We start from the raw sequence: 27,276 nt of genomic DNA on the forward strand, positions 1-27,276 counted from the left end.
CTAGGAAAATCCAACTTTTTTAATTTTTCTACAGCATGATTGTCCGAGATGAAATCTACATCATTTTATTTTCGCAGAGAGAAACACTTCACTTACGGCTGCATGGATTCCTTTTTCGAAATCGGAATACACATTGGGATTAAAAAGGTTTAATTTTTGACACAAAGGCAATCACATATGAATTTGCTAACTTATTTGAAAGCAAAAGAATAACGGCACAAAATGTCCATTATTGAGTCCATGAATTGTAAATAGTTAAGTAAAAAATTTTGTGAAGTATTTAAAAGTTCCATCAACCTAAATAATTGCTTCTAATTTACTTAAAAACGTTAAGTTGATTTTTTTTTTGAGTAAAACATCGTTTAGTGAGATATTTAATAAGTAAGTTGTTTAGTAAGATTTTAGAGTCCTATAGGTAAAATTGTATTAGTTACACATTTTTAAACCATTTTTGATTATAATTCATATACGTCTCACTTTCCGCCCACACCGTACGTTTGCCCATATTTTTTCAGTTTATTTCAACTTAAGATAGCTTTAATATTCTTCTTTCATTTCCAATTTGTAAAATTTAGTTTGATCAATTAGTTAAGAAATAATAAATTAAAAAAAAACCAATAGAATCCTTTATAAAAGGTATTTTGTAAGCACACATCATCAGTGCTTATCTAAAATGATTGGTCAACCAATCGAAAACTAGTTCTGTGATGTAGCCCTTTTTAGGGATTTTTAAATATATACCTTTTATAAAGGATTTTATTCGTTTTTTGTATTATATGGTATACAGCCTACAGGAAAGCTTTTTCCTTGTGGATTTTTATAATAAATTAATTCAAACGCGCGCAGCGTTGAACGCTTCTATAAAGTGCGCCAATGTTTGTGAGAAGGGTGACTTGAGCGTTCTAAATAAAAAAATTATAGAAGCTGTAGATTTAATATTAGACAAATCTTTGTATTCGGTTCTTTACGTAGAATTTTTAGGTCAGTTTTTTTCTAAAATTTATAATTTTCGTCGGCATTTAAAAAAACAATTAATTTCGCAGTTCATTTGTTTAATAAAAAGTGAAGCACCCACTTTTGGAGTACCTACTACTTTTTGATATGTTGTTTATTTAACATTTCTTAATGAAATTATAAAAAGTTCTATCTTATTTGATTTTTTCCATAAGCAAAAACTCCATTGACTCCTCTATTATACGTTTTGCCTATTATATTATAAACTATTATTATAATGTAAGGAAATTAACGACTTTATATTCGGATTTCGGATTCTTTCATAATAAATATTCTTAAATTACATCTACCTTTTTATTTTATTACCTGAGTGAGTTGGTGAGGAAAATACCTGCCGGATTAATATGAACCTTTAAATTTGGTGAGGAAAATACCTGTCGGATTATATGTTTTTAATGGTTGGTGAGGAATTTACCTCCGCCCTATTGCAAAATACAGTATAGAGACATGTACACCTACACCACGCTTAATCAATAAATCTCCAGGTAGTAGCACACGTAGCACCATAACCGGCTCATTATACGGTGAGATTTGTCCTTCAACTAATGCACTCCTAAACCTGATGTATAATCATGAATTGTTCAGGGAAAAGTGTTGCCTAGAAATTGCCAAAGACTTAGTGAACTCTTTATGCAATCATTGGTACGGTATTTCCACGCTTGGTAAAATTTCGTCCCAACTCGTGGGGGTGAAATGGGCACCAAGACAAAAGAAAAAAAAAGATGGCCAAAATAAGAATTCAAAAATAAGTAACTCTTCCGAGTATAGAAATAAAAAAAAATAATGGAAACGAGCAGAGACGACCTTCATCGGAGATCCTCTGCCTCAATTAGGTCTCAATGGCCCAACCAGGGTCCCACAGGCGAAACTGTGGTACAATAAGAACCTTCGGTAGAACTGTCTGGGGCTGGCAGACAGATATACAGTGCGTCCATAAAGTAACGCATAAATTCATTATTTCGTAAACCGGAGACTTTAAAGAAAAATCCCGAAACATGTCGATTTTTATTTTTAATTTCCGATTTTTTGGCATATACATTATACTAGTGACGTCATCCATCTGGGCGTGATGACGTAATAGTTGATTTTTTTAAATGAGAATAGGGGTCATGTGATAGCTCATTTAAAAGGGTATTCAATTCTCTATTCTCTAATATAAAAATTAACATAATTATTTATACAAGGTGTTCAAAAAACATTTTTTTAATTAAAATAATTAAAACAAAAAGAAGAATGTATGTAATTTATCTAATTCAAAATACGTTTTAATGTTGTCAGAAAACAGGAAAAAAATGTTTATTTGACAAATAAATATTGTTTTTCGCTTAAATTTAATATTAAAGCTGCCACCCACCTGCCTCTTGCCAGTTTGAACATTTCGTTAAAGCGAAAATCAATGTTTATTTGTCAAATAATTTTTTTTTCTGTTTACTGACAGAAGGAAAACGCATTTTGAATTAAATAAATTACATACATTCTTCTTTTTGTCTCAATTATTTTAATTAAAAAAATATTTTTTTTAACACCCTGTATAAATAATTATGTTAATGTTTACATTAGTGAATTGAGAATTGAATACCATTTCAAATGAGCTATCACATGACCCCTATTCTTATTTAAAAAAATCATCGATTACGTCATCACGCCCAGATGGATGACGTCACTGCTATGATATATATGCCAAAAAATCAGAAATTAAAAATAAAAATAGACCTATTTTGGGATTTTTCTTTAAAGTTGCCGGTTTACGAAATAATGAATTTATGCGTTACTTTATGGACGCACTGTAAAGCTTCTTTAGAAAAAAAATTGGTGTCATTTAAATGTAATTTTTTAAATCAAACATGAAGTGAGCAGCCCTGTTATCATTCACGATACGTCACTTATCGTGACAACGTATTTTTATAAATGCAGTGTTTTCAGCATAATTATCTCTTTTAAATATCATCTTCATCTCGCACTAGTAAACAAAGACCTAGAGTATATAAATGCTATTAGAAATAATAATATAATAAAAATTTTCATAAAATGTAATATCTAAAGCTGTAAAGTTTAAGTGTAAGGCCATCCACGTTGCGGTATACCTGCACAGGTTTGACTGTACAGGTGACTTGTACAGGTAAACTGCAACGTGTGTACCAGACGCTGCAGGCAAAACTGCACAGGTATAGCGACCTATGCAGGCGACCGTAAAAGAATCGAAAGTCAGTTTATCTACCTGCACAGGCCTGTTGATCGGAACGTTTGTGCGAGTCTCTACGGTTCGCCTGTGCAGGTTTTGACTTGCTTATCGCGTCAGTCGTCTTATTTAGTAAGTTTCGTATTTAGTTTTGCATACAATTGCTAATTGGTGACACATATATTATGTGTGATTATGTCAAGTCGGAAACGAAATAAAATTAATCAATTATTGTTTATTGAGATACGGTAATCTGAAGGATCTGAAGTTAATTCTGTTAATAATCTTATATGAGGTATATATTATATAAGCCAATTTTTACACCAAATTTTGTGTTTTCGCTTCTTTTTATACTTTATAGCTACTAACAAAGCGACCAAAGCGATCTCGTCGTCTTTGCTTGCCATTTTTCAACTGAATTAAAATCTTTAGGTTTACTGTAGCCTGTGTGTGCTCTCGCCTGCACCGGTATGACTGCACAGGTTTACCTGTACCGGTCAACATGTGCAGATATACCGGAACGTGGATAGCCGCACTAAGGAAGCAATTTTGCAGTTAAAGAAAAGCAGTAATTGAGGGTTACTTCTGCATTTACAACATTTTTACTTACTTTATTATTTTCGTCCAAATAATAATAAGCCATTATAGTATCGTGTTGTGATGTGACTTGTAGGATATGATCGAATGTATCGTTGTCCATGGATTCAGTCCTATTTACAGTAAAACTCGGTTTTCGCTGGAGAATTTCCTTTGTGTTGAACTTTCGTACTGGGCTTTGGTTTAATGGTAAGTCTCTGAAAAAGAAAAATCGAACTTTAGCAGAGACAACTGGCAACGACTATAGGTACAGATGGTGACCACACTGTCAATGGAGTAAACATAATATCTATAATAGGTAGGGAGAATGAACCATGATTCAGGGAAATGTAGCAAATGCATGAAAATCCAAGAAATGCAATGTGGAGGAAGAAACTACGTGGTTACTAAGCTATCTACTCTACTTAATGAGAATAAATTACAATTTTAATTCAACGTGTTACTTCAAAAAGAGCTTATAGTGAAGTGTTAACTTCTAGTGTAAATGGTATAATTTATAAAATTAATAAAATTACGAAAATGTCTGGGTCAAACCAAAGTTACTAGCCAACTGGGTTGAAAAACATGGAAGACCAGGAAGTGAAATCAATGAACTCAATCAATAATAAAATCAATTTCACTTCTTGGTCCTACAAACTGGTAACTTTGATTTGACCCAGACGTGGTTGCCCTTTCCATGTAGTGTCAGTATGTTCCCATTTTGATAAATCTTTAATCATCGACATGATACTTTATTCTTACTTTATATAATATTTTAACTGTAAATCAAAGGTTTTTACACCGTTCTGGAAGTGGCTTTTTGCAAATGCTTTAAGTATCACTGACGATAATCTGATATGATCGAAAACGTTTTCAACATTTGTAGGTAATCATATTAAATATTTTCATAATTATATTAATTTTATAAATTATGCCAACGTTTTGATTTTCACTCCGGAAATCTTTTTCAAAAGAGATTATTGAAGAAAATAAATGGTTTTGAAAGATATATAATCGCCAATATGTTGTTGAGGCTATGACATGAAACGTCAAATATTTTTAGATAAAAATCACGGTTATTAGACATTTACTTCGGTTGTCTTGTCCGACGGTGGTGGGAGACTTAAATTTTTGACTTTACGTCACAAGTATACACAATCCCATATTTTTAAATGAGTTTCGATCATTGAATGTGTATTATTGTGTATGTGTGGGTATTATTTGTGTTTATTATTTATCTTATACATCCTATACTAAATTTACAATCAAGATGCAGTAGAAATAAACAAACCAAGACACGTTAAATGCTACTAGGAGCATTCCCGAATCATAATTACAATGTACCTATATACAGTGTAAATCCCAAATCATGATTTCCAAAGTTTATACTTTGTAAATTATGATTCGGGAGTGCTCCTAGTATTAGCATTTAACGTGTCTTGGTTTGTTTATTTCTACTGCATCTTGAATGTAAATTTAGTATAGTTTACTTTATATTTTGATATTTGTAATCATTTTGGTGTTGTTTCCCGTAAAAACTTATTTTGAATTATTCATAAAATTATTTATTATATGTAGTTGTACAGGGTGTCCCAAATTGGTATGTTTTGCAGTGTATACCGAAAACTAGAGGAGATAGAAAAAAAGTAGTTAGGATGTCATGACTTCTTTTTTCGTTAAAGTAACAATGTCCCAATCAAATCATCAATAGCTCCTCACATTATCGAGATACTGGGCGATTATTGAAAAATGTCGAAAACGACAGGGTTACAGATCTTCTTTATTAAGAAAAATTTTAAAAAACTTTATAGGAACTTTTGATAGATATATTATGGACGGATTCAGTGGCGTACAAAAAACTTTTTTAGGGGGTCTCGTTAAGGAAATATAAACCATACTTATGTTTTTTTAAATGGGACACCCTGTATATTTTGACATTTTTCGTTTACCTTTTAATTCTCTTTCATCTGATATGACATATCATATATATATTTTCAGTTGTTGGAGCTACCGTGCAAATAAATTGTTTATAATTAACGTCAGGTTAAAGGCACTTAAAAATAAAACACTCGGTAACGTATTTTAAAATTTTAATACTAGGGTACCAATCCTTGACATTTTTATTTAGCAAAAATAAAATCAATCAACTTAAAAAATAGGAATAACGAATTTACCAACAACAAAAAACTACTTAACTACAAGAATTAATTTTACAAAAATAGTAACATTAACATAAACCAACAAACAACAATAATAAACAACGTAACAACTATAATTAATTTTACAAAATTATGAAAATTATAATAAATGTTCAAAATACTCCCCGTTTTGTTTTAATAATAAATGACACCTTTTTCTTACAGATCTTACACATTTGAGTATATGCAGTGCATATTATGCACTGGTTTTATTTTTCTAAATGCTTGATGAATGCTTTGCAATAATTCTTCCTTTGTGTTAAATTCAGTTTTATAAATGTTGTTTTTTAAAAATTCTCAAATAAAAAATCAGGAGGATATAGTTCTGGTGAACGAGGGGGCCACCTAACAGGACCATAAGTTCCAATCCACCGATTATGAAATTTTTCATTTAAATAATTTCCAACGAATTCTGCATTATGGGCAGGTGCTCCATCTTGTCGGAAACAAAATGTATTCCGATCGGCCAAATATTACTCATCAGAAAAGTTATTTAAATTAGTTTCTAAGATGTTAGTTTATCGTCAAATACGTGATAAACTAATTTATTATGCTTGACAAAACAACTAACGTTAAAACCGAATCTGCCTTGCCTCCTGATCCCTTGAACTAAGTGGGAATTTGAGTAATTCCAATATAGTTCATTGTATCGGTTAAATATTCCTACGCTGGATATGCGAGCTTCATCGCTAAATATTACATTTGAACAATAATTTGGATTTTCATTACATTTTTTTTATATACCATTCTGCAAATTGTCTCAATATTTGAATTCTCAAATAATCGTTAGGATATCAATATCGTGTCAATTATTATTACAAAAAACGGGGAGTATTTTGAACATTTATTATAATTTTCATATTTTTGTAAAATTAATTATAGTTGTTACGTTGTTTATTATTATTGTTTGTTGGTTTATGTTAATGTTATTATTTTTGTAAAATTATTCTTGTAGTTAAGTAGATTTTGTTGTTGGTAAATTCGTTATTCCTATTTTTTAAGTTGATTGATTTTATTTTTGCTAAATAAAAATGTCAAGGATTGGTACCCTAATATTAAAATGTTAAAATACGTTACCGAGTGTTTTATTTTTAAGTGCCTTTAACCTGACGTCAAATATAAAAAATTTATTTGCACGGTAGCTCCAACAACTGAAAATAGATATATGATATGTCATATCAGATGAAAGAGAATTAAAAAGGTAAACGAAAAATGTCAAAATATACAGGGTGTCCCATTTAAAAAAACATAAGTATGGTTTATATTTCCTTAACGAGACCCCCTAAAAAAGTTTTTTGTACGCCACTGAATCCGTCCATAATATATCTCTCAAAAGTTCCTATAAAGTTTTTTAAAATTTTTCTTAATAAAGAAGATCTGTAACCCTGTCGTTTTCGACATTTTTCAATAATCGCCCAGTATCTCAATAATGTGAGGAGCTATTGATTATTTGATTGGGCAATCGTTACTTTAACGAAAAAAGAAGTCATGACATCTTAACTACTTTTTTTCTATCTCCTCTAGTTTTCGGTATACACTGCAAAACATACCAATTTGGGACACCCTGTACATTGTACCTATTGTAGGAGCTTAAATAAGAATATATATTTAGAAAGTAGGTTAAAACGTTAAAATTTCATTATGTAATAATAATGTTGATGACATTTTAGAATGCCAGGTACAGGCTGTAGTGTGGCCAAATATATTGCCTATTATTTAAATTCTTACAATAAATTATACAAGTAATTCTAATTCACATAATCCTAGCTGACCTCTAAGGATGGTATGTATTCAATAGTTAATCCAGTATTAATGGAAATTCAGCGACAAATTTTCAGTGCAGAATGGAGATTTAAGTCCTAGATTTCCGTAAATCTTGCATTAACCGTTGGATAAATATCAACAGTTTTCCATAATTAAGTATTATAATCCACTAAACATCTTTATTTAAAAAATACCGATTAATCATATTACGATGCAAATTACAGTATACTCGTAACCTAATCGCACTCTTAATGTTCATTGGCTAGTCGATCTGGGCAACCGTAGTAAATCTCTAAGAACCGTGGGCAAAAACGTAATTTATTGTCATTACAATCAACTGCGGCTAATCCCATTTAAACAAAATATTTAAGCCAGACATGCCACAAGAAAACAGTTTCAGAAACGTCTTATATTTTACATGTCGATTTCCACGCCGGAAATCAAAACGTTGAATAAAACATATTTGCAATTAAAATTGAGGTCTATTCCTATTAAAGAGAGTAGATAATGTAATCAGTACCTGTGAAATACTTAGTGACATGAGATGGGTATATACCGGCCAAACAAGTATTGAGCCCGGAGAAATTCCTTAACTCTCCATAAGAAGCTTGCTGGCAATTAATGAAAAACCAGGGTATTGCTTCATTTACACTTGGCAAGTTTAGTGGCTGAAAGCACTTGTGGCCACGAAACTTGCCATGTGTAAACAACAAGCAAGCGCACTTGCTAGCACTTTATAGGTAATACAAAGGATCAAATGGATCCAGTGGTCATATGGATCAAGTGCTAGAGATAAGTAGTGTCTCGCCTTATGTAAGAAGAAGAAGAAAATGACTGTTTTATCACTACACAAAATTTAAAACACCATAATATTGTATCCATGTAATGCGTCGCTTTAAACATGAATAACGATTCTAGACTCGAATATTTAAGAGGAAAGGAACATTTTGACGGCTGTCAAAATTTTCAATGTGTTTTAAAGGTAATCATTTTTTTCGAATCCTGAAAAAACTAATAAGTATTTTTGAAAAATTTAAACGCAGAATAAAAGATTACTTTATTACCGAGGACCGAAAGTCCCTTAGAATGAATAAAAAGTTTCTTTTGAATGAGATATTTAAAATTAAAAATCACACTAAATTTTCTCTTAGTTTTTCACCCCTGTAACTTATTAAAATAAAGATTATAGAAGTTTTCAGGGACTTTCGGCCCTCGGTAATAACGTAATCTTTCATTCTGCGTTTAAATTTTTCAAAAATACTTATTAGTTTTCTCAGGATTCGAAAAAAGTGAATCCCATTTAAATAGCATTGAAGCCGAAAGGTCATACCCATCCCCTTAAGTAAAGTTAATAATTTAATGTCTGACTGGTCTATTATTTGACAAATTTGATAAATAACGCCCTAGGGCCTATTAAATTTAAATAACGAGTTAAATACTGTGAAGTAGACAAACAAAACTCTAAGGTAAAACTATGGTTAGCACAATAATTACGTTACGACTATTTCTGGTAAATGTACTTATTTGAAAACTAATGAATTCAAAATTCATTCAAATTTTTTGCATATAAAGAATAATTTAGTCGGACATTAAACGTTGAAGGCACCACGGGTATTATAATAATAACGCTTTCGGTCAACGTATAATAACGCTTTCGGTCAACCTCGGGCCGAAGGCCCTCGGTCTATACATCATTGAGCTCAAGCGTTATTATCCTTATAATACCCTTGGTACCTTAATAACTATAAAACGTATTTTTAAGCAATTTTAAAATGTTTTTGTAATGCATTTTTTGAACAATCTACCCGTTAGCAACAAGACGTCGCGTCAGTGCTAGTGTAATTATTTTACCTTGGACGTCAATAAGCTAAACTATTTATCATACAATTGGTGCCGACATGACTTACCTATCCTCTAATTGTAAGGTGAAGTTAAGGTTCATTTTATTTCCATTCTGTACATCCTGGCATGATTCCACGTCGAATTTATCTAAAAATAATCACAATATAAATGATTTTTCTATAATATGAAAATTTTACCAATTATTGTTTTTTTTACACTCATTCTCAAAAATATGGAATATTTTGAAATTATCATGTAAAGTGAAATTTTTTGTGACGCAAGAAATAGGATTTATTTTCCGAATGTGATGTTTTAAAGTGCTATGCAGGGTGTAACAAAAAGGAAGGTCATAAATTAAATTACATATTCTGGGACCAAAAATAGTTCGATTGAACCTAACTTCCTTTAGTACAAATGTGCACATAAAAAAAGTTACAGCCCTTTGAAGTTACAAAATGAAAATAGAATTTTTCCAATATATCGAAAACTTTCATCAAAAGATTTTTTATGGAAAATGGACATAATCATTATCATCATCAATAGTGCAACAGCCCTATAAAAGAGCCTCGTCCTTCCCAAGTCTATTACGCCCAGTCCGTTCTATCCATTCCCAACTGTTGCCAGTTTGCTGCGCCTGTTTTTCTACTAGCATCATCTACACCATCCTTCCATCTGAGTTTTGGCCTAGCCCTATTTCTACTTCCCACAGGTAGCGACAAGGGGATTCCTTAAGGAGGGTTGTTATGCTGTGATCTTGCTAGATATCCTGCCCATCTTAGTCTTCCTATTTTTCTAAGAGATACTACATATTTACCACCAAATATATGTTTTGTACCTCCTCCTCAAAACACCATTTTCACAGATGCCACCAAATAATCCTCTCAGGATCCTTTGTTCAAATATAAGCAGAAGGTTTTCATCTGCCTTGGAGATGGTCCATGTCTCCGATCCATGTCAACACTGGTTGTATAAGGGTTTTGTACATGGTTATTTTTGTTTTTGGCTTAAGTTTCTGATTCTCATATGTCTATTCTGCCCAAAATAGCATTTGTTTGCTAGGATTATCCTTCTCTTGATTTATTCCGTCATGACGTTCTCCTTGGTGATCAGGGAGCCTCAGCATGTGAATTTGTCCACCACTTCAAGGGTAGAGTTATCAACCGTGAATTGGTGACCGATGTTTCTGACTCTATTGTTGGGTGTTGATGCATCATCGTAGTTTTCTCCTCATTTACTTGCAGGCACATATTTTTTGAGGCATTTGAGAAAGTGGTAAAATTTGGGATGATTTATTAAAAATATTTCCTCTGTTGTCTATTCGGGCATCTCTGACCACCTTTTCCAGAGCTATGTTAAAAAGAAGGCAGCCAGCGCATCTCCCTGTCGCAGCCCAACATGTGTTTAAAACGCCTGTGATTGTTCGCCCTGTATTTCGACTTTGCAAACAACTTTACGCATTGTAGTCTTAACTAATCTTATCAGTTTATCGGGGATGTGGAATTCATCCATGGCTTCATACAATTTATTTCTTAGGACACTAACATAGGCCGATTTAAAGTCTACGAAAAGATGGTATGTCGATATTGTATTCATTACCTTTTTCCAGTATTTGCCTTAGCACAAAGATCTGGTCTGTTGTTGGTCGACCAGGCCTAAAAGCACATTGATATTCGCCAAGAAGCTCCTCTGAATATGTACTATAAGATACTCGAAAATATTGTGTATGCTGTATTAAGGAGGGTTATTCCCCTATAGTTTCTACATTCCAATTGAGTTTCTACACTACAATTGATCATCCTTTTTGTGTAGCGGGCAAACGATTCCAATACACCACTCTTCCTGGATTTGTTCCTCATTCCAGGCTCTTAGTATTATAGATTCAGCTTATCAGAAAATTGACATAATATGGCATTATTATGCCAGGAACATCTTAAAAAAAAATAACAATAAAATTTGTGCACCCCATAAAAATTTTATGGGTGTTTTGTTTCCTTAAACTCCCCAAAATTTTTGTCTACGTTACAATTAAATTATTATTGTAGTACCATTGGTTCAACACAATGTTTTTAAAATTTTATTGCCTCGTTAGTATTTTTTCGATAAGCCAGTTTTTTATCGAGATGCGGCTTCTTTTTTAATATGTTTATATAAAAATTTTATAGAAGTTTTGTTCCCTTAATTCTCCCAAATGTTTATGTACGTTTCAATTAATTTATTATTGTGGTACCATTAGTTAAACACAACGTTTTTAAAACTTTTTGCCTCTTAGTATTTTTTCGATAAGCCAGTTTTTATCAAGATGTGGCTTCTTTTTTCAATGTGTTTTAAAGTATACCTAAAAAATGAAAATTATAAATAAATTTTCATATTATTACCAGGTCTCTATAATCTTACTTAACTATTTACAAATAAGTGGTGGATATTTGATTCTTCAAATGTTTAAAATATCTCGATAAAAACTGGCTTATCAAAAAAGTACTAAGAGAAAACAAGTTTTAAAAATATTGTGTTTAACTATTGTTACCACAATAATAATTTAATTGGAACGTACACAAAAGTTTGGGGGGATTTAAGGAACAAAACCTCCATAAAATTTTTATGGGTGGACAAATTTCACTGTTATTTTTTAAAGATGTTCCTGCCATAACAATGTCATATGTTCATTTTCAATAAAAAATCTCTAATAGTTTTCGTCGATTTTCATTTTGTAACTTTAAAGGGCTGTAACTTTTTTATGTGCAAATTTGTACTGAGGGAAGTTAGGTTCAATCGAACCATTTTTGATCCCTGAATACGTGATTTAATTTATGACCTGCCTTTTGTTACACCCTGTATAAATTCTCGATCGGATTTAAATCTGATATGGCCTATGCCTATATGGTGATCAATACAGGGTAGGGTCTAATAAAAAGTCGGGTCAAAAGTTAAATCACATAATATTGTGGGACCAAAAATAATTCTTCGAATTCTTAATAGATCAAAAATATTTCTTAATAGAACTTGTGGAGGTGATTTGGCGAATGATATTTGAAAAGATCTTATTTTGCCATTTGCCAGCCATATTGGATATAGTGCTAATGCACGTCCTCATGTCGCTATAATAGTGAATACTTATCTTGATGAGATTCAATTTAAAATATTATCATATAGCCAACATCCGTATCAGATTTAAATCTGATCGAGCATTTATACAACACTTTATGGTCTAAGAGAACGTTTTCGAGAAATCATTTTAAGACGGCTGATTTTTTCATATATCGTTCCCTATGCTTCCTCGAACACCGTACCGGCCATCTGGCTGCTGATACAGGTTGCGTTCATTACTGCGCAGCACACCTGTACAGGTAAACACAAAATCAGGGTGATTGATTAGTGTGAAAAAGCTTAGTAGATCCGCTATAGTAATAGATTGCAATAAAAGTTAATAACAAAAATTGTAGCTAACTTTGCGCTTCACATTACAAAATTAGTTAGAATGTTACAGGGTGTTCGATAACATAGTGGCAGACCAAACTTTTGTTTTTTTAAATGGAACACCCCATATTTTATTTTATATTCGAAATCTTCTTAACTTCCGCATCACAAAAATATAAAGGTTTGTTATGTTATACAGGGTATTTACAAAGTTATAACCAATGTTCTATGAAAATCGTAATAAGTTCAGCTCCCTGTATAAATAAAAATAAGCACAACAGCAATGGTTTATTGGTGCCATATTTTTTCGTTGATTGTCAAAATTTTTAAAAATGATATTGCTCATTTTCTTTATATCGAATACAGGGTGAGTCAAAACGCAAGTACATTATTTTCACAGTAATTTTAAATAGAACACCCTAATTAATAACTTGCTCTGAAAAATGAAAATATCTCGAAAACTGACAAATTTAGGCATAGGGAATATTATACAAAAATTAAAGTACGGTAATGATATTTTTCGATAGTAATATAAAATACAGGGTGTTCCATTTAAAATTTCTGAGAAAAGAATGTACTTGCGTTTTGACTCACCCTGTATTCGATATAAGGAAAATTAGCAATATCAACAATTCTTAAAAATTTTCACAATTAACAAAAAAATATGGCAACAATAAACCATCGCTGTTGTGCTTTTTTTATTTATACAGGGAGCTGAACTTGTTACGATTTTCATATAAAATTTGTTATAACTTTGTAAATACCATGTATAACATAACAAACCTTTATATTTTTGTGATGGGGAAGTTAAGAGGATTTCGAATATAAAATAAAATATAGGGTGTTCCATTTTAAAAAAACGTAAGTTTGGTCTGTCACTATGTTATCGAATACCCTGTAACAATCTAACTAATTTCGTAATGTGAAGCTGAAAGTTGGCCACAATTTTTATTATTAACTTTTATTGCTATCTATTACTATAGCGGATCTACTGAGCTTTATCACACTCATCAATCACCCTGTATATTGAATTTAAATTATTTTAGGACGAAACATTTTCTTGTCATTACTTTTTAAACCACAGAAATGTCTGGCAATTACAGTTCATACTTATAGTAATGTTTAAAAAGTAATGACAAAAAAATTTTTCGTCTTACAATAATTTTAAATTCGATGTTTACCTGTACAAGTGTGCCGCGCAGTAATGAATGCAACCTGTATCAGTAGCCAGATGGCCGGTACGGTGTTCGAGGAAGCATAGGGAACAATATATGAAAGAATCAGTCGTCTTAAAATCATTTTTTTTTCGACGTTGCTAACTCTTGGTCCATTAAAACAGCTCTTCTAAAAAGAAATCCTTTCCTATGACACTGGCTTAGGATTGCAGGTCAAAAAATTTCACTTCACATGATAATTTCAAAATATTCCTTATTTTTGTCCATGAGTGTATATTAATAACCTAAATAAATGTACCTATACTAATTTGTACACGATAATCTACTAATTATCGACTAATTTTTTCAAAACTTTTGTGGAAGCGCTATTGGCGAGAGACATCGTATGTATATCGACTGACATTTTTTTTATCTGAAGGTCAAATGTTATCAATAATAGGGAAATAAATAAGTAGGTAGAATTAAAAGTTTAAACCGAAAATGTAAAATTGTCGGAGAGAGCTCCAAAAACCAAATTGTGGATTTTGAAAGGTGACAAAGAAAATATATATTCAGGACAATAGAAAAAAAATATATATTCAGGACAATAGAAAAAAAATAAAAACAACTTTTTTCAACGAGATTCACGTAACTCAGAGGGCTATGGAGCGCCAGATGCTGGGTGTCTCCTTGAGGGACCGAATCCCAAACGAAGAAATACGTCGTAGAACAAAAACAACGGACGCCGTCGAAAGAATCGCGTCGCTCAAGTGGAATTGGGCAGGACACGTCGCCAGATTGTCAGACAACCGATGGACAAAACGTATTGTCGGGTGGAGACCACGAGAAGAAGCACTACAGAGCAGAGAACGACCACCAACCAGATGGGCTGACGATCTGAAGCGTATTGTCAGCAATTGGATGCAAACTGCACAAAACAGAGAGGGATGAAAAGAGCTGAGCGAGACCTATGTCCAGCAGTGGACGAGTACGGGTTGATGATAATGAATAAGAATAATTGAAGACAGAGAAGAGTTTGCATTGTAGTAGCCAATCTCCATTAGCTCCAGAGGATAGCAGGCCCACTAAACTTAGGTATGAATTTAGAAAACTGATGAGCCACTAAGTACGAAGTAAGAGAGTTTTTGAAAGAAAAAGACATCGTCAGATTTATCAAGGCACAGATACTCAGATGGATGGGACATATAGAAAGGAGGAATCCAGAAGCCGTTATTAACAAAATTGCCAAATGGAGACCTGTATCAGGCAGATAGTCGATGACCCTAAAAAGATGGGAGTTCGAGAATCGGTATCCATAAGCAAAAACATGAACGAATGGAGAAAAATTGTAGAAGATGCCAAGTCACACAACCAATTAAAACCAAAATGTTAATGCGGACTGATTCCCTGTGACAAATGTCTTGGAAGAGCCCAAAGAGGACGGCAATCAGTTCTCTGGGAGTGTAGATGCCATGATGAATCTCCATTGGATAGGGTACTTTAAGAAGAAGAGGAAGAAAAATAAAAGAGGAAATGAGTCCTTCGCGACGGCTTTATAAATAAAACTTACTTTTACCGTATTCTGTAATCGCTAATTGGCAAGTAATTTTGGCGCTAAGTTGTTGTCGTTTCCTATTGATTTTCTTCAGCAGGAACGTCATCTTATCAATGAAAACTTTGCTCAATTCCCATGCTCCATTTCCAAGTTGTGGTGCTGCTACCATAAATCTGAAAAAGAACGAAGATTGTTTTTATTGATGGAATGAACAAACGGAAAGTAATTTATAATAAGCTGTCACACAATACTAAAGCAATCACATACTATTATAATTAAATAGTATAAGATAAAGCAGAGACGCGATGATGGGAAGAGAATTGGATTCAATTTTAAGTAGAAGGAAGTAGGAACTAACGTTGATAACGTGTCGTTGAAATCTCAATACATACAGTATCAAAAAATAGTTCCAATATTCCCGTATAATCTTGTCAACTTCTTTCTTTATGAGTAAGTTTCTTTAAGTTTATAGGTTGTGGTGTGTTCCGTCTCTCCACGCATATTTTTTCTTAAGTATTATTTTATTAAAAAGATCAAGTTTTCAATCTAATGGCATATAAAACAACATAATGTTACTCTACATCCCACCAGAGTGAAAACAATGGGAACCTTCTCTGGTTACACCTCCGAGGCTTCTACAATTTGCAAGCCATAACGGATGCTGAGACTAAGGAAGATGAGGGCATTTTACAATTTATAATTCACGCCCAATCTTCTCAGTGCGGTAAAGTTTCAACGAGAATGGTTCCCTTCGTACTCCAATCAGAGTCTTCTTCTCTCTTCTTCTTTTTGTATAGACATGACTCTGTCTGTTTTTTCAATATGCCTCTAGTAAGTTGTCGTTCCATCGTTTTCGTGGTCTTGCTACTGATCGTCTTCCTATTGGGGACCCGTCTCTCGTTGTCCTAGCTACCCTATTTGTTGTCATTCGGCTTATGTGGTCATTCCATTCTATTCTTCTGTTTCTTACCCAGTTATTAATGTTATCCACCTTGCATCTCCGTCGTATATCTGTACTTCTAGCTCTGTCCCATAGAGTCTTACCATCGATTTTTCGAAGGGTGGTCATCTCCGCTGTTTCGAGCAATCTTTTTGTCCTCTCTGTGTCGGGTCGTGTTTCTGCTGCGTATGTCATTATTGGTCTGATGACTGTTTTGTAAATTCTGCCTTTCATTTCTTTTCCGATATTTTTATTTCTCCATATTGTGTCATTCAGGCAACCTGCGGCTCTGTTTGCTCTATTCACTTGATCTCCCACTTCTGTTTCGAGCCTTTCGTAGCTAGATAGTGTGATGCCTAAGAATTTAAACTCCATCACTTGTTCTATTATCTGACCTTCCAGCTCCAATTTACATCTTATTGGATCTGCTGTTATAACCATACATTTTATCTTTTTTGAGGAAATTAACATGTTAAATTTTCTGGCGATTATGTTGAATTGGTGCAGTATACGTTGTAAATCATCTTCACTTTGAGAGATTAGTATTGCATCGTCCGCAACAACTTATTTTAAGTTGTTTTTCTCCCATTTAGTATCCTTTTTTAGTTCTTACTTTTTTTATGATTTCGTCCATGATCAGGTTGAACAATAAAGGACTCAAGGAATCCCCCTGTCTTATCCCATTGCCGGCTTCAATTGGGTCAGTTAGTTCATCTTCCACTTTTACTTTTATTGTGTTGTTCTGGTAGATGTTTATTATCGTTTTAATTATTCGCAGAGGTACCTCTCTCGAGTATAACAAGTGGATAACGTCCTTAAATGTGACCCTGTCAAATGCTTTCTTAAGGTCCACGAAATATAAATATGTATGCCGGTTTGTTGTATTCCAACGATTTCTCTTGAACTTGCCTTATTATAAATATAGCGTCAGTGCATGACCTTCCTGACCTAAAACCTCGTTGTTCTTCTGCTGTTATAATTTTATTCAATTTGTTTGTTATCACTTTTGTTGTTAATTTTAATGTTGTGTTTAATAAGTTAATCCCTCTGTAATTCTTCGGATCTGATTTGTCTCCTTTATTGAAGAGAGGTATTAGGATGCTTGATCTCCATTCTTGTGGTATTCTGTTTTGTTCTATTATTTTTTGTATTAGTTTTAATAGTTGTCCAATCAGAGTAAACATGTAAATCAAAAATGAATAACCATTTTCAATTTCGTTGCAAAACGAAAATACAGCAGCACCATTTTTGATTATTCATCAGGTTATTCATTTTTGATATTATTTTATTATTATAGTATTTTAGAGCGAATGATAGCTGAAGGCAAAGTAGCGGGCAAAAGATCCAAAGGAGTAAAACAAATTACTTGACATCATTACATACTTACGAAAGAGAAAATATAGAGGAGGAGGACGTCTTTACTACGCAACTAATACGGTCGTGTAGACAGCGCCCTAATAGGTCAATTTTAGCTGACTTACCTTAGTACGAAATTTGATAATAACCGAAATACAGGGTGTCAAAGTTAAATTTTTATTTTATTTATTCTTGAATATTTCCTGTACATCCCTTCACCCCTCTATTCTTTATTTTTAAAGGACAAAAATATGTAGTAAATATGTTTGAGAGCTATACAGGGTGTTTCATTAATAATTGTCCATATAGTAACTGGAGAAACCTTAGCACAAAATACGAAGATTTAACCTAAAACACTTAAATAAAATGTGGTTCCTTACTGAGTTACAGGGTGTTTTATCTAAAAATTTAAAAAATATTTTTGCTCAGCATTTTAAAACTATTCGACGTATCCTGTTCGTACTTGGCAGGAAGTATAGGTACTGTACAAACTACTATATTATGTTAAAAAAACGTTTCCTGCTATTTTCAGAGGCGTACGACGGGGGAAAGTGAATGGTTGACCCTTTCCAAATTCTACGCCACTGGCGGAATTGCTATTTTAATTTTTGGATTCTCCAATATTTTCTATGAAAATAATACCCTCCTTATTCGTAACGATAAAGTCATTAGTTTTCGAGATCTTTGAAGTTAAAAATTAAACGACACGGTTATTTTGATTAATGTAGTGTATCCCTTCATTTTTAATTTCAAATATCTCAAAAACTAATCATTTTATCGTTACGAATGAAGAGTATATTATTTACGTAAAAAGTATTAGAAAATCAAAAAATTACACTAAAATAGCAATTTCGTCAGTGGCGTAGAATTTGGGAGGGGTCAACCAGCCACTATCCCCTGTCGTACGCCTCTGGTAGTAGCTAGAAACGCGTATTTATCTTAATTTAGTAGGGTGTATAGTGCCTACACTTTCTGCCAAGTATGATAAGGATAGGCCAAATAGTTTTAAAGTACTGGCTACAAATAATTTTTAAATTTTAATCATATGAATCATATCATAAATTAATCAAAATAACTGTGCCGTTTCATATTTAACTTCAAATATCTCGAAAACTAATGACTTTATCGTTACCAATGAAGAGTATATTATTTACGTAGAAATTATTGGTGAATCTAAAAATGGCACTAAAATAGTAATTCCTCCAGTGGCGTAGAATTTGAGAAGGGTCAACCATTCACTATCCCCTGTCGTACGCCTCTGGTAGTAGCTAGAAACGCTTGTGTATCATAATTTAGTAGGGTGTATAGTAGTCGCACTTTCTGCCAAGTATGAAAAGGATATATCGAATAGTTTTAAAATGCTGAGCAAAAATAGTTTTTAAATTTTTAGATAAAACACCCTGTAACTCAGTAAGGAACCACATTTTATTTAAGTGTTTTAGGTTAAATCTTCGTATTTTGAGCTAAGGTTTCTTCAGTTACTATATGGACAATTATTAATGAAACACCCTGTATATTATGTACTACGCAGCTTTAGCCCGATCAAAGAACAATCTGACCCCAAAAAAAATAAAGGAAGAATGAAAATTTGGGAATAGGTAGTTGAAATTGTCTATTATTATTATAAGAAAAAGTTTACAATTCTACATCCCCTCCATTTTACAAAAATGGAGGGAATACCCTCCTCTCTAAGGTGAAAAATTTACGTTCAAAATAAGACCGGAAGTAGATAAAATGACTAATTCTAAACAACTTTTGTTCTATAGAGTTTTTTCACTAAGTCAATACTTTTCGAGTTATTTGCTAGTGAATATGTTCATGTTTAACAGAATAAAACGTGTTTTTGGACGGTTTTTCGGAGATAACTCAAAAAGTAAGTATTTTAGCGAAAAAACTATTCTTAGAAAAAATATAGCTTATAAAAAATGGTGTATACATGAGGTCTGTAGACCCAGAAGAAGCAAAGTTGCAGCTAATGAAAAGTAGATTCTTCTTCGTCAAATTCCAAATCGAATATTTCAATGTGCAATAACCCAAAAACGGAGCACTTTTCGGAGAAAATTCATTTTAACTTTTTTAAAGTGTTTAGAAAAAGGTTTATTTTTGTTTTTTTAAAAAACTTGTAACATTAAAAGTAAGTGAGTTACGCTCAAAATATTGTTGATCCCTTTTATTTTTTGGTAAAAAAATCGCGAAAATCGCCCCCTAATTAGCATCACAAATAAATTTTATTATTACCACTTCACAAGTTACTTTTTCTATGTATTATTTATATGATCTGTAAGTTTCATCGGTTCAAAGTGCTTATTTTTGAAAAAGCTGTAGTTAAAATGGCCTGAACGAGCAACTAATCATGAGTTTAGGCAAATTTTGAACAGCCATAGCATAACCAATTTTTGTCTAACAAGAAAACAAAAAATCAGAAATATTCAGAAAAGCAAAACGTACATTTTATTACTCTTTTAGATTTTTGGTATTACTAATAATTTTTAAGTTAATTCCACAAACAATTCCATTTTTTTTTTCAAAATAAAAAAAATGTTTTATTTTAAACCCAATTTTTTTAAACCTGAGCACTTTGAACCAATGAAACTTTTAGATAATATAAACAATACATAAGTAAAGTATCTTGTGAAGCGGTAACGATTAATTTTATTTGAGAAGCTAATTAGGGGGTGATTTTCGCCATTTTTATACCAAAAAATAAAAGGCACCAACAATATTTTAAGCGTGACTCACTTGCTTTTAATGTTAGAAGTTTTTTTAAAAAACAAAAATAAACCTTTTTCTAAACACTTTAAAAAAGTTGTAATGAATTTTCCCCGAAAAGTTCTCCGTTTTTCGGTTATTTCACATTGAAATATTCGATTTGGAATTTGAAGAAGAAGAACCTACTTTTCATTAGCTACAACTCTGCTTCTGCTGGGTCAACAGACCTCATGCATACACCATTTTTTTTTCAGTTTTTTATAAGCTATATTTTCGCTAAGAATATTTTTTTCGCTAAAATACTTACTTTTTGAGTTATCTCCGAAAAACCATCAAAAAACATGTTTTTTTGTTAAAAATGAACATATTCACTCTCAAATAACTCGAAAAGTATTGACTTAGTAAAAAAAACTCTATAGAACAAAAGTTGCTTAGAATTGGTAATTTTATCCAATTCCGGACTTATTTTGAACGTATATTTTTTCACCCCCGAGAAAATATTTTTCACCCCGTATTTTCCAATTTTTGTAAAATGGAGGGGATGTAGAATTGTAAACTTTTTCTTATATAATAATAGACAATATCAACTACCTATTCCCAAATTTTCATCCTTCCTTTATTTTTTTGGAGGTTTTCGTAAAATTTTGTGTTTCTTGATCAAGCTACTTGGAAAATGCGACTCAACGTATTTTGTGTGTATACCACACATAATATGTGTTTATAGTCAAAAATATGGGTGAAGTCGAGTTCGCTCCGCTTCGTTCAGGTATATTTTAGAAGGGTACGAATTGGCTCCCGCATGAATGCGGGTAGGCTCTCATATAATCGCGGAAACATTAGACATTGTTGCCAAATCGTGTAATATTTATACTGCTTAGGAAATTTACATAGTGATATAGACTTTTTATAGGAAAATTATACTTTAAGACAAATACTTTTAGAGTTTGTTTTAGTTCAACATTGGCATATGTGGCAATTTTAACACAAATTATCGGTGTCGGCCGGTATGCGCTCGACCGTTTTGCGCTCTTACCTGAAATCGGCCGGTTTGCGCTCTACACTCTAATACCTGAAAGTTAAGTTTGGACCAAAGGGTTAGGTCTTCCTCCTTTCCCATAGATATTTCTAGGAAGGTACCTGTTTCTAACAAAAAGAGAAAATTTGAAAGAAGTGACAACGCTGGGTGATATTTTCGACATGTTTAGGTAAAATAAATTTTGTATATGGGAGCCAATTCGGACTCTACCTTTTTTAGTTCAGGTAAAATTCTTACCATTGGGAGCGAACTCGACCCCGTCCAAAAATATCTAGGTTTATAAAAAAGCCTCTTCAAAAAAACTAGATTCCAATTTAAAATTAAAACGTATACAGTGTTACCTTTCATAGATATAGTCGGTTCGCTAAACTCAGACGCAACTGGCTAGATATTTTAGTCGATAATTTTTTTGTTTTTTGCCAATTTTGCAAAAATTGGCAAAATTACTAAATATTTAGTGATTATTAAATATTTAAAAATTATTTTTTGCCAATTTTGCTAAAATTGGCAAAATTACCGACTAAAATATCTAGAAAGTTGCGTCTGAGTTTAGCGAACAGACTATATGTATCATTGTTTTACGTATTCTATTTAAATAATTAATTTTTATTCAATGTATACAAATCTGAATATAAAAAACCATTAGGTACTTTAAGACCAACTTCTACAAGATAACGTTTACTTTTACATACATCATTCATTTGCGAAATAAGTGTTTCAAATTCAATTTCTAAAGATATAAAAAAAGGTCATTCACTGCCAGATGAAGAAGCAATTATAATGATAGAAAGGATGTTATGCAATGTAAAAGTTATGTTAGATTCTTTATTAACAAAATTATATTATGTAATAATATCTGTGAAGCAGGTACCATTCAAATTATTTAATTTTTGCTTTACCTTTTTTGCTATGGACATAAAGAGGATATATTGAGGTTACCATCTAAATAAAAAAAGGTGTGAGATACAAAGAGGCGCCTTTGTGCGCAAACAAATTGTAAAATACAAACCGTAATTCCATAGGTCATCAATAAAAAAACTTAAGTGAATACTTCTTATCTCTCGGTATGGAATTTTGACGGGACTAAAATCGTATTTAGTGCCATTCGAAAATCGAGACGCATGTAATAACCTTGTGGTATGCCGTAATATAAATATCTGTACACTTATTTCAACGTTCTGTGTAAAATAAGTACAGATCTCAAATTTTCTATTGTTTGACTGATTTCAGGGTGATTTCAAGTATAGATTCCGAATTTTAAATTACTGACTAAGTTTGGTGTGGTTTCACATTTTTCAAAAAAATATAGTACGGCACCGAATTTTCTATTTGTGACTGGCTTATGGGTTGATTTGTTAAGTATTTTGGAAGTGCGACACATTTTTACAAACTATCAAACTTTTTGACACAAACTACCAAATAGAAAGTACACGAATACTAAAAATATACTGACATAAGAAGATTAAGGGTGCCTAGTATGAGAGAAAAAGAGATTGGCTTGAGGAATAAAGTACTAGACTCGGTAACATAGCAATACTTGAGAAGAATCTTTGAATACTAAGAACCATTCTACGGCATCACAAAAAATGCCGTTAGCAATCAAATAAAAAGAGACGAAAGAGCAAGAAATAAAAAGCCGCTCAGGAGCAAACCCAAAAAAGAAAATCATTGGCAACATTGACAGGATGCTTTCGTCACAATATAACACCTATACCAGAGATAGGATGGATAAACTATGGTGCAGGAAATGGGAAATGGAAAAAGAAACTGCCATAATAAGGCCACTGTGAAAGTGAAATGTTTAGTGACAATGTAAGTGTTTAGTAATAAGGCAATGAAAGGGCGCTGCATTAGAAGATATGTTCAAGAAGTTAACTGGGAACAACGCGGAATTAAAATCGATGGCAGATTTTTAAGTCACCTGAGATATTCCGATGACATAATACTCATAAGCAACAATACAGAGGAACTGATCTGCATGAAGTGGGTATAAACCTCAAACAAGTCTATGTAAAGATGAAAGTGGGCAAATAATCAGTGACCAACAGAAAGTCACAGAAACCTGGAAGCATTATTTTCAGATCCTACTTGGAACACAAGTAGACATGGAAGATGAAATGGGTATGAACTACGTAGAAGAGAATGAAGTAGGTAATAGCTCCAACTATAGAGGAAGTTCTCGAAGCTACTAAGGCCCAGAAAAACAATAAAGCTTCGGGAGTTGACGAAATACCAGCACAACTGTATAAGGTAGGTGGCGACCACCTAGCAAGTCACATCCACGCGCTCATCAAAGACATATGGCAAGAAGTGAAAATACCCGACGACTGAAAGAAAAGTATAGTATCTATGTACCGATCTATAAAAAAGAAGACAAACTCCAGTGCAAAAACTACCGTGGAATCTCTCTACTATATAAAGTCCTCACGTATATTATAAACCAGCGGCTCCAACCACTAGCAGAAAATATTATTGGAGAGTATCAGACGGGCTTCCGACGGGGAAGATCGACACTGGATCAAATATTTACAGTCAAACAGATCTTGAGCAAATCATCGGAACACGATATTGATGTTCACAACGTGTTTGTATACTTCAAACAGGCATACGACTCAGTCAAAAGGAACAAAATATACTATAATATTGGCTGAATTGGCAATACCACCCAAGCTAATAAGACTCATTAAAGCCACAATGGATGAAACTCAGGCATGTGTACGAATACAAAACCACCGGACAGACTTTTTCAAAATTTCGCAGGGACTAAAGCAGGGAGATGGGCTGGCCCCAACATTGTTTAACCTGGCACTGGAGTATGCGTTTAGGCAAATGCAAACTGGACGAGGAAACCTACTAACCAACCGAACGGTTCCACTGTCCGCTTATGCCGATGATATTAATATTATGAGTAGAACATCAACAGGAGCACAGGAAACATACGCAGAGTTAAAAACACAAACAAAAATGCTAATTAGGTCTGGAAATTAACACAGAGAAAACAAAAATAATGACTCAGACGAGAAGAAATATAGTCCCACAAAACATTATACATAAAGATGACATTGAAACGGTTGGAAAGTTTACGTACCATATATTTTGCTCTCTACCATATATTTCGGTCTAAAAGTGTCCACTGAAATACGAAGATGAGAATCTATAAAACTTTAATTCCACCAATAACATGCTATGGCCGTGAAGCCTGGGTCCTGAAAGAAACATCCAAAAACAAATTCGACACATTCGAAAGGAAAGTACTGAGGAGAATACTAGGACCTGTGAGGGAAAACGGAATCTTCAGAAGTCGATACAACAACGAACTTTATCAACTTTATAAGAAAACACCCCTGTCAGACTTCATTAGAATACAAAGATTGCAATGGGCCGGGCATGTGACAAAAATGGGAGAGGATAGGCTACCAAAAAGAGCACTGAATGCTAGAATGCAGGTAAAGAGACCGGTTGGAAAGCCAAGAAAACGCTGGGAAGACACAGTAAACAGCGACGCACAAGCCCTTTTAGGAGTCCGTGTATGGAGAAGAGCAGCCACCGACAAACAAGGGTGGACGCAAAAAATAAAGGAGGCCAAGGCTCAATTTGGGCTATAGTGCAGTAGAAGAAGAAGAAGATCTGCATGTTGAAGGAGCTCAAACGAAAATCTGAGAAAATCGGTTTAAAAATGAATTTAAATAAATCAAAAGTGAGGACAAATTAAAATCAAAATATCACAGTCGACTTAGATGGGAGTGAAATAATCAGTGACCAGTAATCAAGAGTATAATATATACCTAGATCACAGGACCAAACTAGGCAAACAGAATCAAACGGCAGAGATAACTAGAAGAATCCGAATGATTTGGGCAGCAGTAGGAAGACTCAGTGATGTGTTAAAAACCAAAAAGATGCCAATAAATCTAAAACAAGGGTATTCAACAGTTGTATTCTACCAGTTATGATATATGGAATGGAGACCGTGACACTTAGAGAGTTGTCAGCCAATAGATTAAGAACAACACAGAGAGCCATTGAACGAGCTATGTTTGGAGTAGCTTTAAGAGAACATATACGAAACGAGGACGTGCAAAGCAGGACGAAGGTGGAAGATGTAATTGGAAGAATTGCGCAAATGAAATGGAACTGGGTAGGACACGCGGCACGACAAAACATCGAAACGTGGACGAGAAACATTGTACATTGGAGACCTCGCGAACAGCGAACACAGTCGTAGTAGAGGAAGACCACAAAAACAATGGCTAGACGACATCAAAGCCTAAGTGGGGAGAAACTGGGACCAAATAGCACAAAACAGAGAAGAGTGGAGAGCTCATCGGGAGGCCTTTGTCCAGGAGTGGAGAGGCTGAGGAAGAAAAATGAAAGGACAGTGTTTGGCACATTGGCACACATGTCCTACCACCAAGTGCCAGAGAAAAGTAATGTCTAGTCTGGTGTAAAAAGACTTTGATCACTTCTCGCTTTAGAATCTTCCTAATTAATTCATCATTTGTAAGAATATGTAAGGATCCGACGATGTAAAGAGATACGGTGGTAAATCGATTAGTTTATACGGTCTATAGTAGTTAAATGTGAACGACCGTAGCTCAACGGCATGATCACTGGCCTCATACGCCAGAGTACGCGGGTTCGAGCCCTGCCAACGACAATCAATTTTTTATTTCTAAAAATGATACGAGCCGTTTGACCGTGCCTCGGAGAGCACGTTAAGCCGTCGGTCCCCCTGGGCTAGTGTACATCGACACTAGTTACTTGAAACAGGGTTAAAGATGTAAATGGCGCCGGAACAATCCGAAAGGATCTCCCCGGCAAAAATGCCATACGATATTATTATTATTATAGTAGCTAAACAATATTTCTTCCATTTCATAACGGTACTCCTCGTTAAGAAGGACGATATACAAAGCTGAACCGAATTATTTTTTATATTGTCAAATAAAAATAAAATCTAATTACCATGCCCATACAACCAAATAAATTAACAGATCCAGCATACTCTTAGCATAAAAGAAAATATTGGAAAACTCAAAGCAGAAAAAACACCAAAGAACTCAGTCACTGATTGATAATTGCTCTATACATATTTTTTTACTGAATTATATTTTTATTTTGAAAAATAAATATGATTCAGATTTGATTACAGAATAGGACATCTGCTATGTGCTTATACGTATTTCGGGTTTAACCTTATCCTCTTCAGAGCACCGTGTAGAGGCACTAAAACTGGAATCAAATCTTTCAATATTTTCCGTTTAATTATTAAAATAATTACGAAGGATGCAACAGCACCATCTATGAATAGTTGTTAGCTCAAAGAGACAGGAACTAAAAACAGAATTGTTATTTTCTGATAAATTTTAGGACGTAAAAAAAGTTTTAGTTCCTGACTCTTTGAGCTAAGTATATTTATTTTATTTTATCTTTCGTTACTGCGTAAATGCACCAGATTTAAAAATTGATTTCTGAAACTGATTATACATAAAGAAGAAAATATCCTTGTGATACCGTTTTTTCAATTTCCGAGGTATTT

General features: G+C 33.2%; 1 protein-coding gene across 4 annotated transcripts in view; it reads right to left on the reverse strand.

Moving 5' to 3' along the window:
• LOC126884183 (1-acylglycerol-3-phosphate O-acyltransferase Pnpla3-like) overlaps nucleotides 1-27,276 on the reverse strand; it is a 162,485-nt gene that overhangs the window by 21,125 nt on the left and 114,084 nt on the right. For 2 of the 4 annotated variants that reach the window (XM_050650038.1, XM_050650040.1), the window contains 3 exons: nucleotides 15,718-15,869; nucleotides 9,639-9,720; nucleotides 3,804-3,987 (listed from right to left, as the gene is read on the reverse strand). In XM_050650038.1, the coding sequence (XP_050505995.1) occupies nucleotides 3,804-3,987; nucleotides 9,639-9,720; nucleotides 15,718-15,869 (418 nt within the window). Of the gene's footprint in view, nucleotides 1-3,803; nucleotides 3,988-9,638; nucleotides 9,721-15,711; nucleotides 15,870-27,276 lie in introns of all 4 variants that reach the window. The other 2 variants (XM_050650037.1, XM_050650039.1) reach the window with 1 other exon arrangement.

The sequence above is a fragment of the Diabrotica virgifera genome, chromosome 5, assembly GCF_917563875.1.
Source record: "Diabrotica virgifera virgifera chromosome 5, PGI_DIABVI_V3a".
NCBI lineage: Eukaryota > Metazoa > Arthropoda > Insecta > Coleoptera > Chrysomelidae > Diabrotica > Diabrotica virgifera.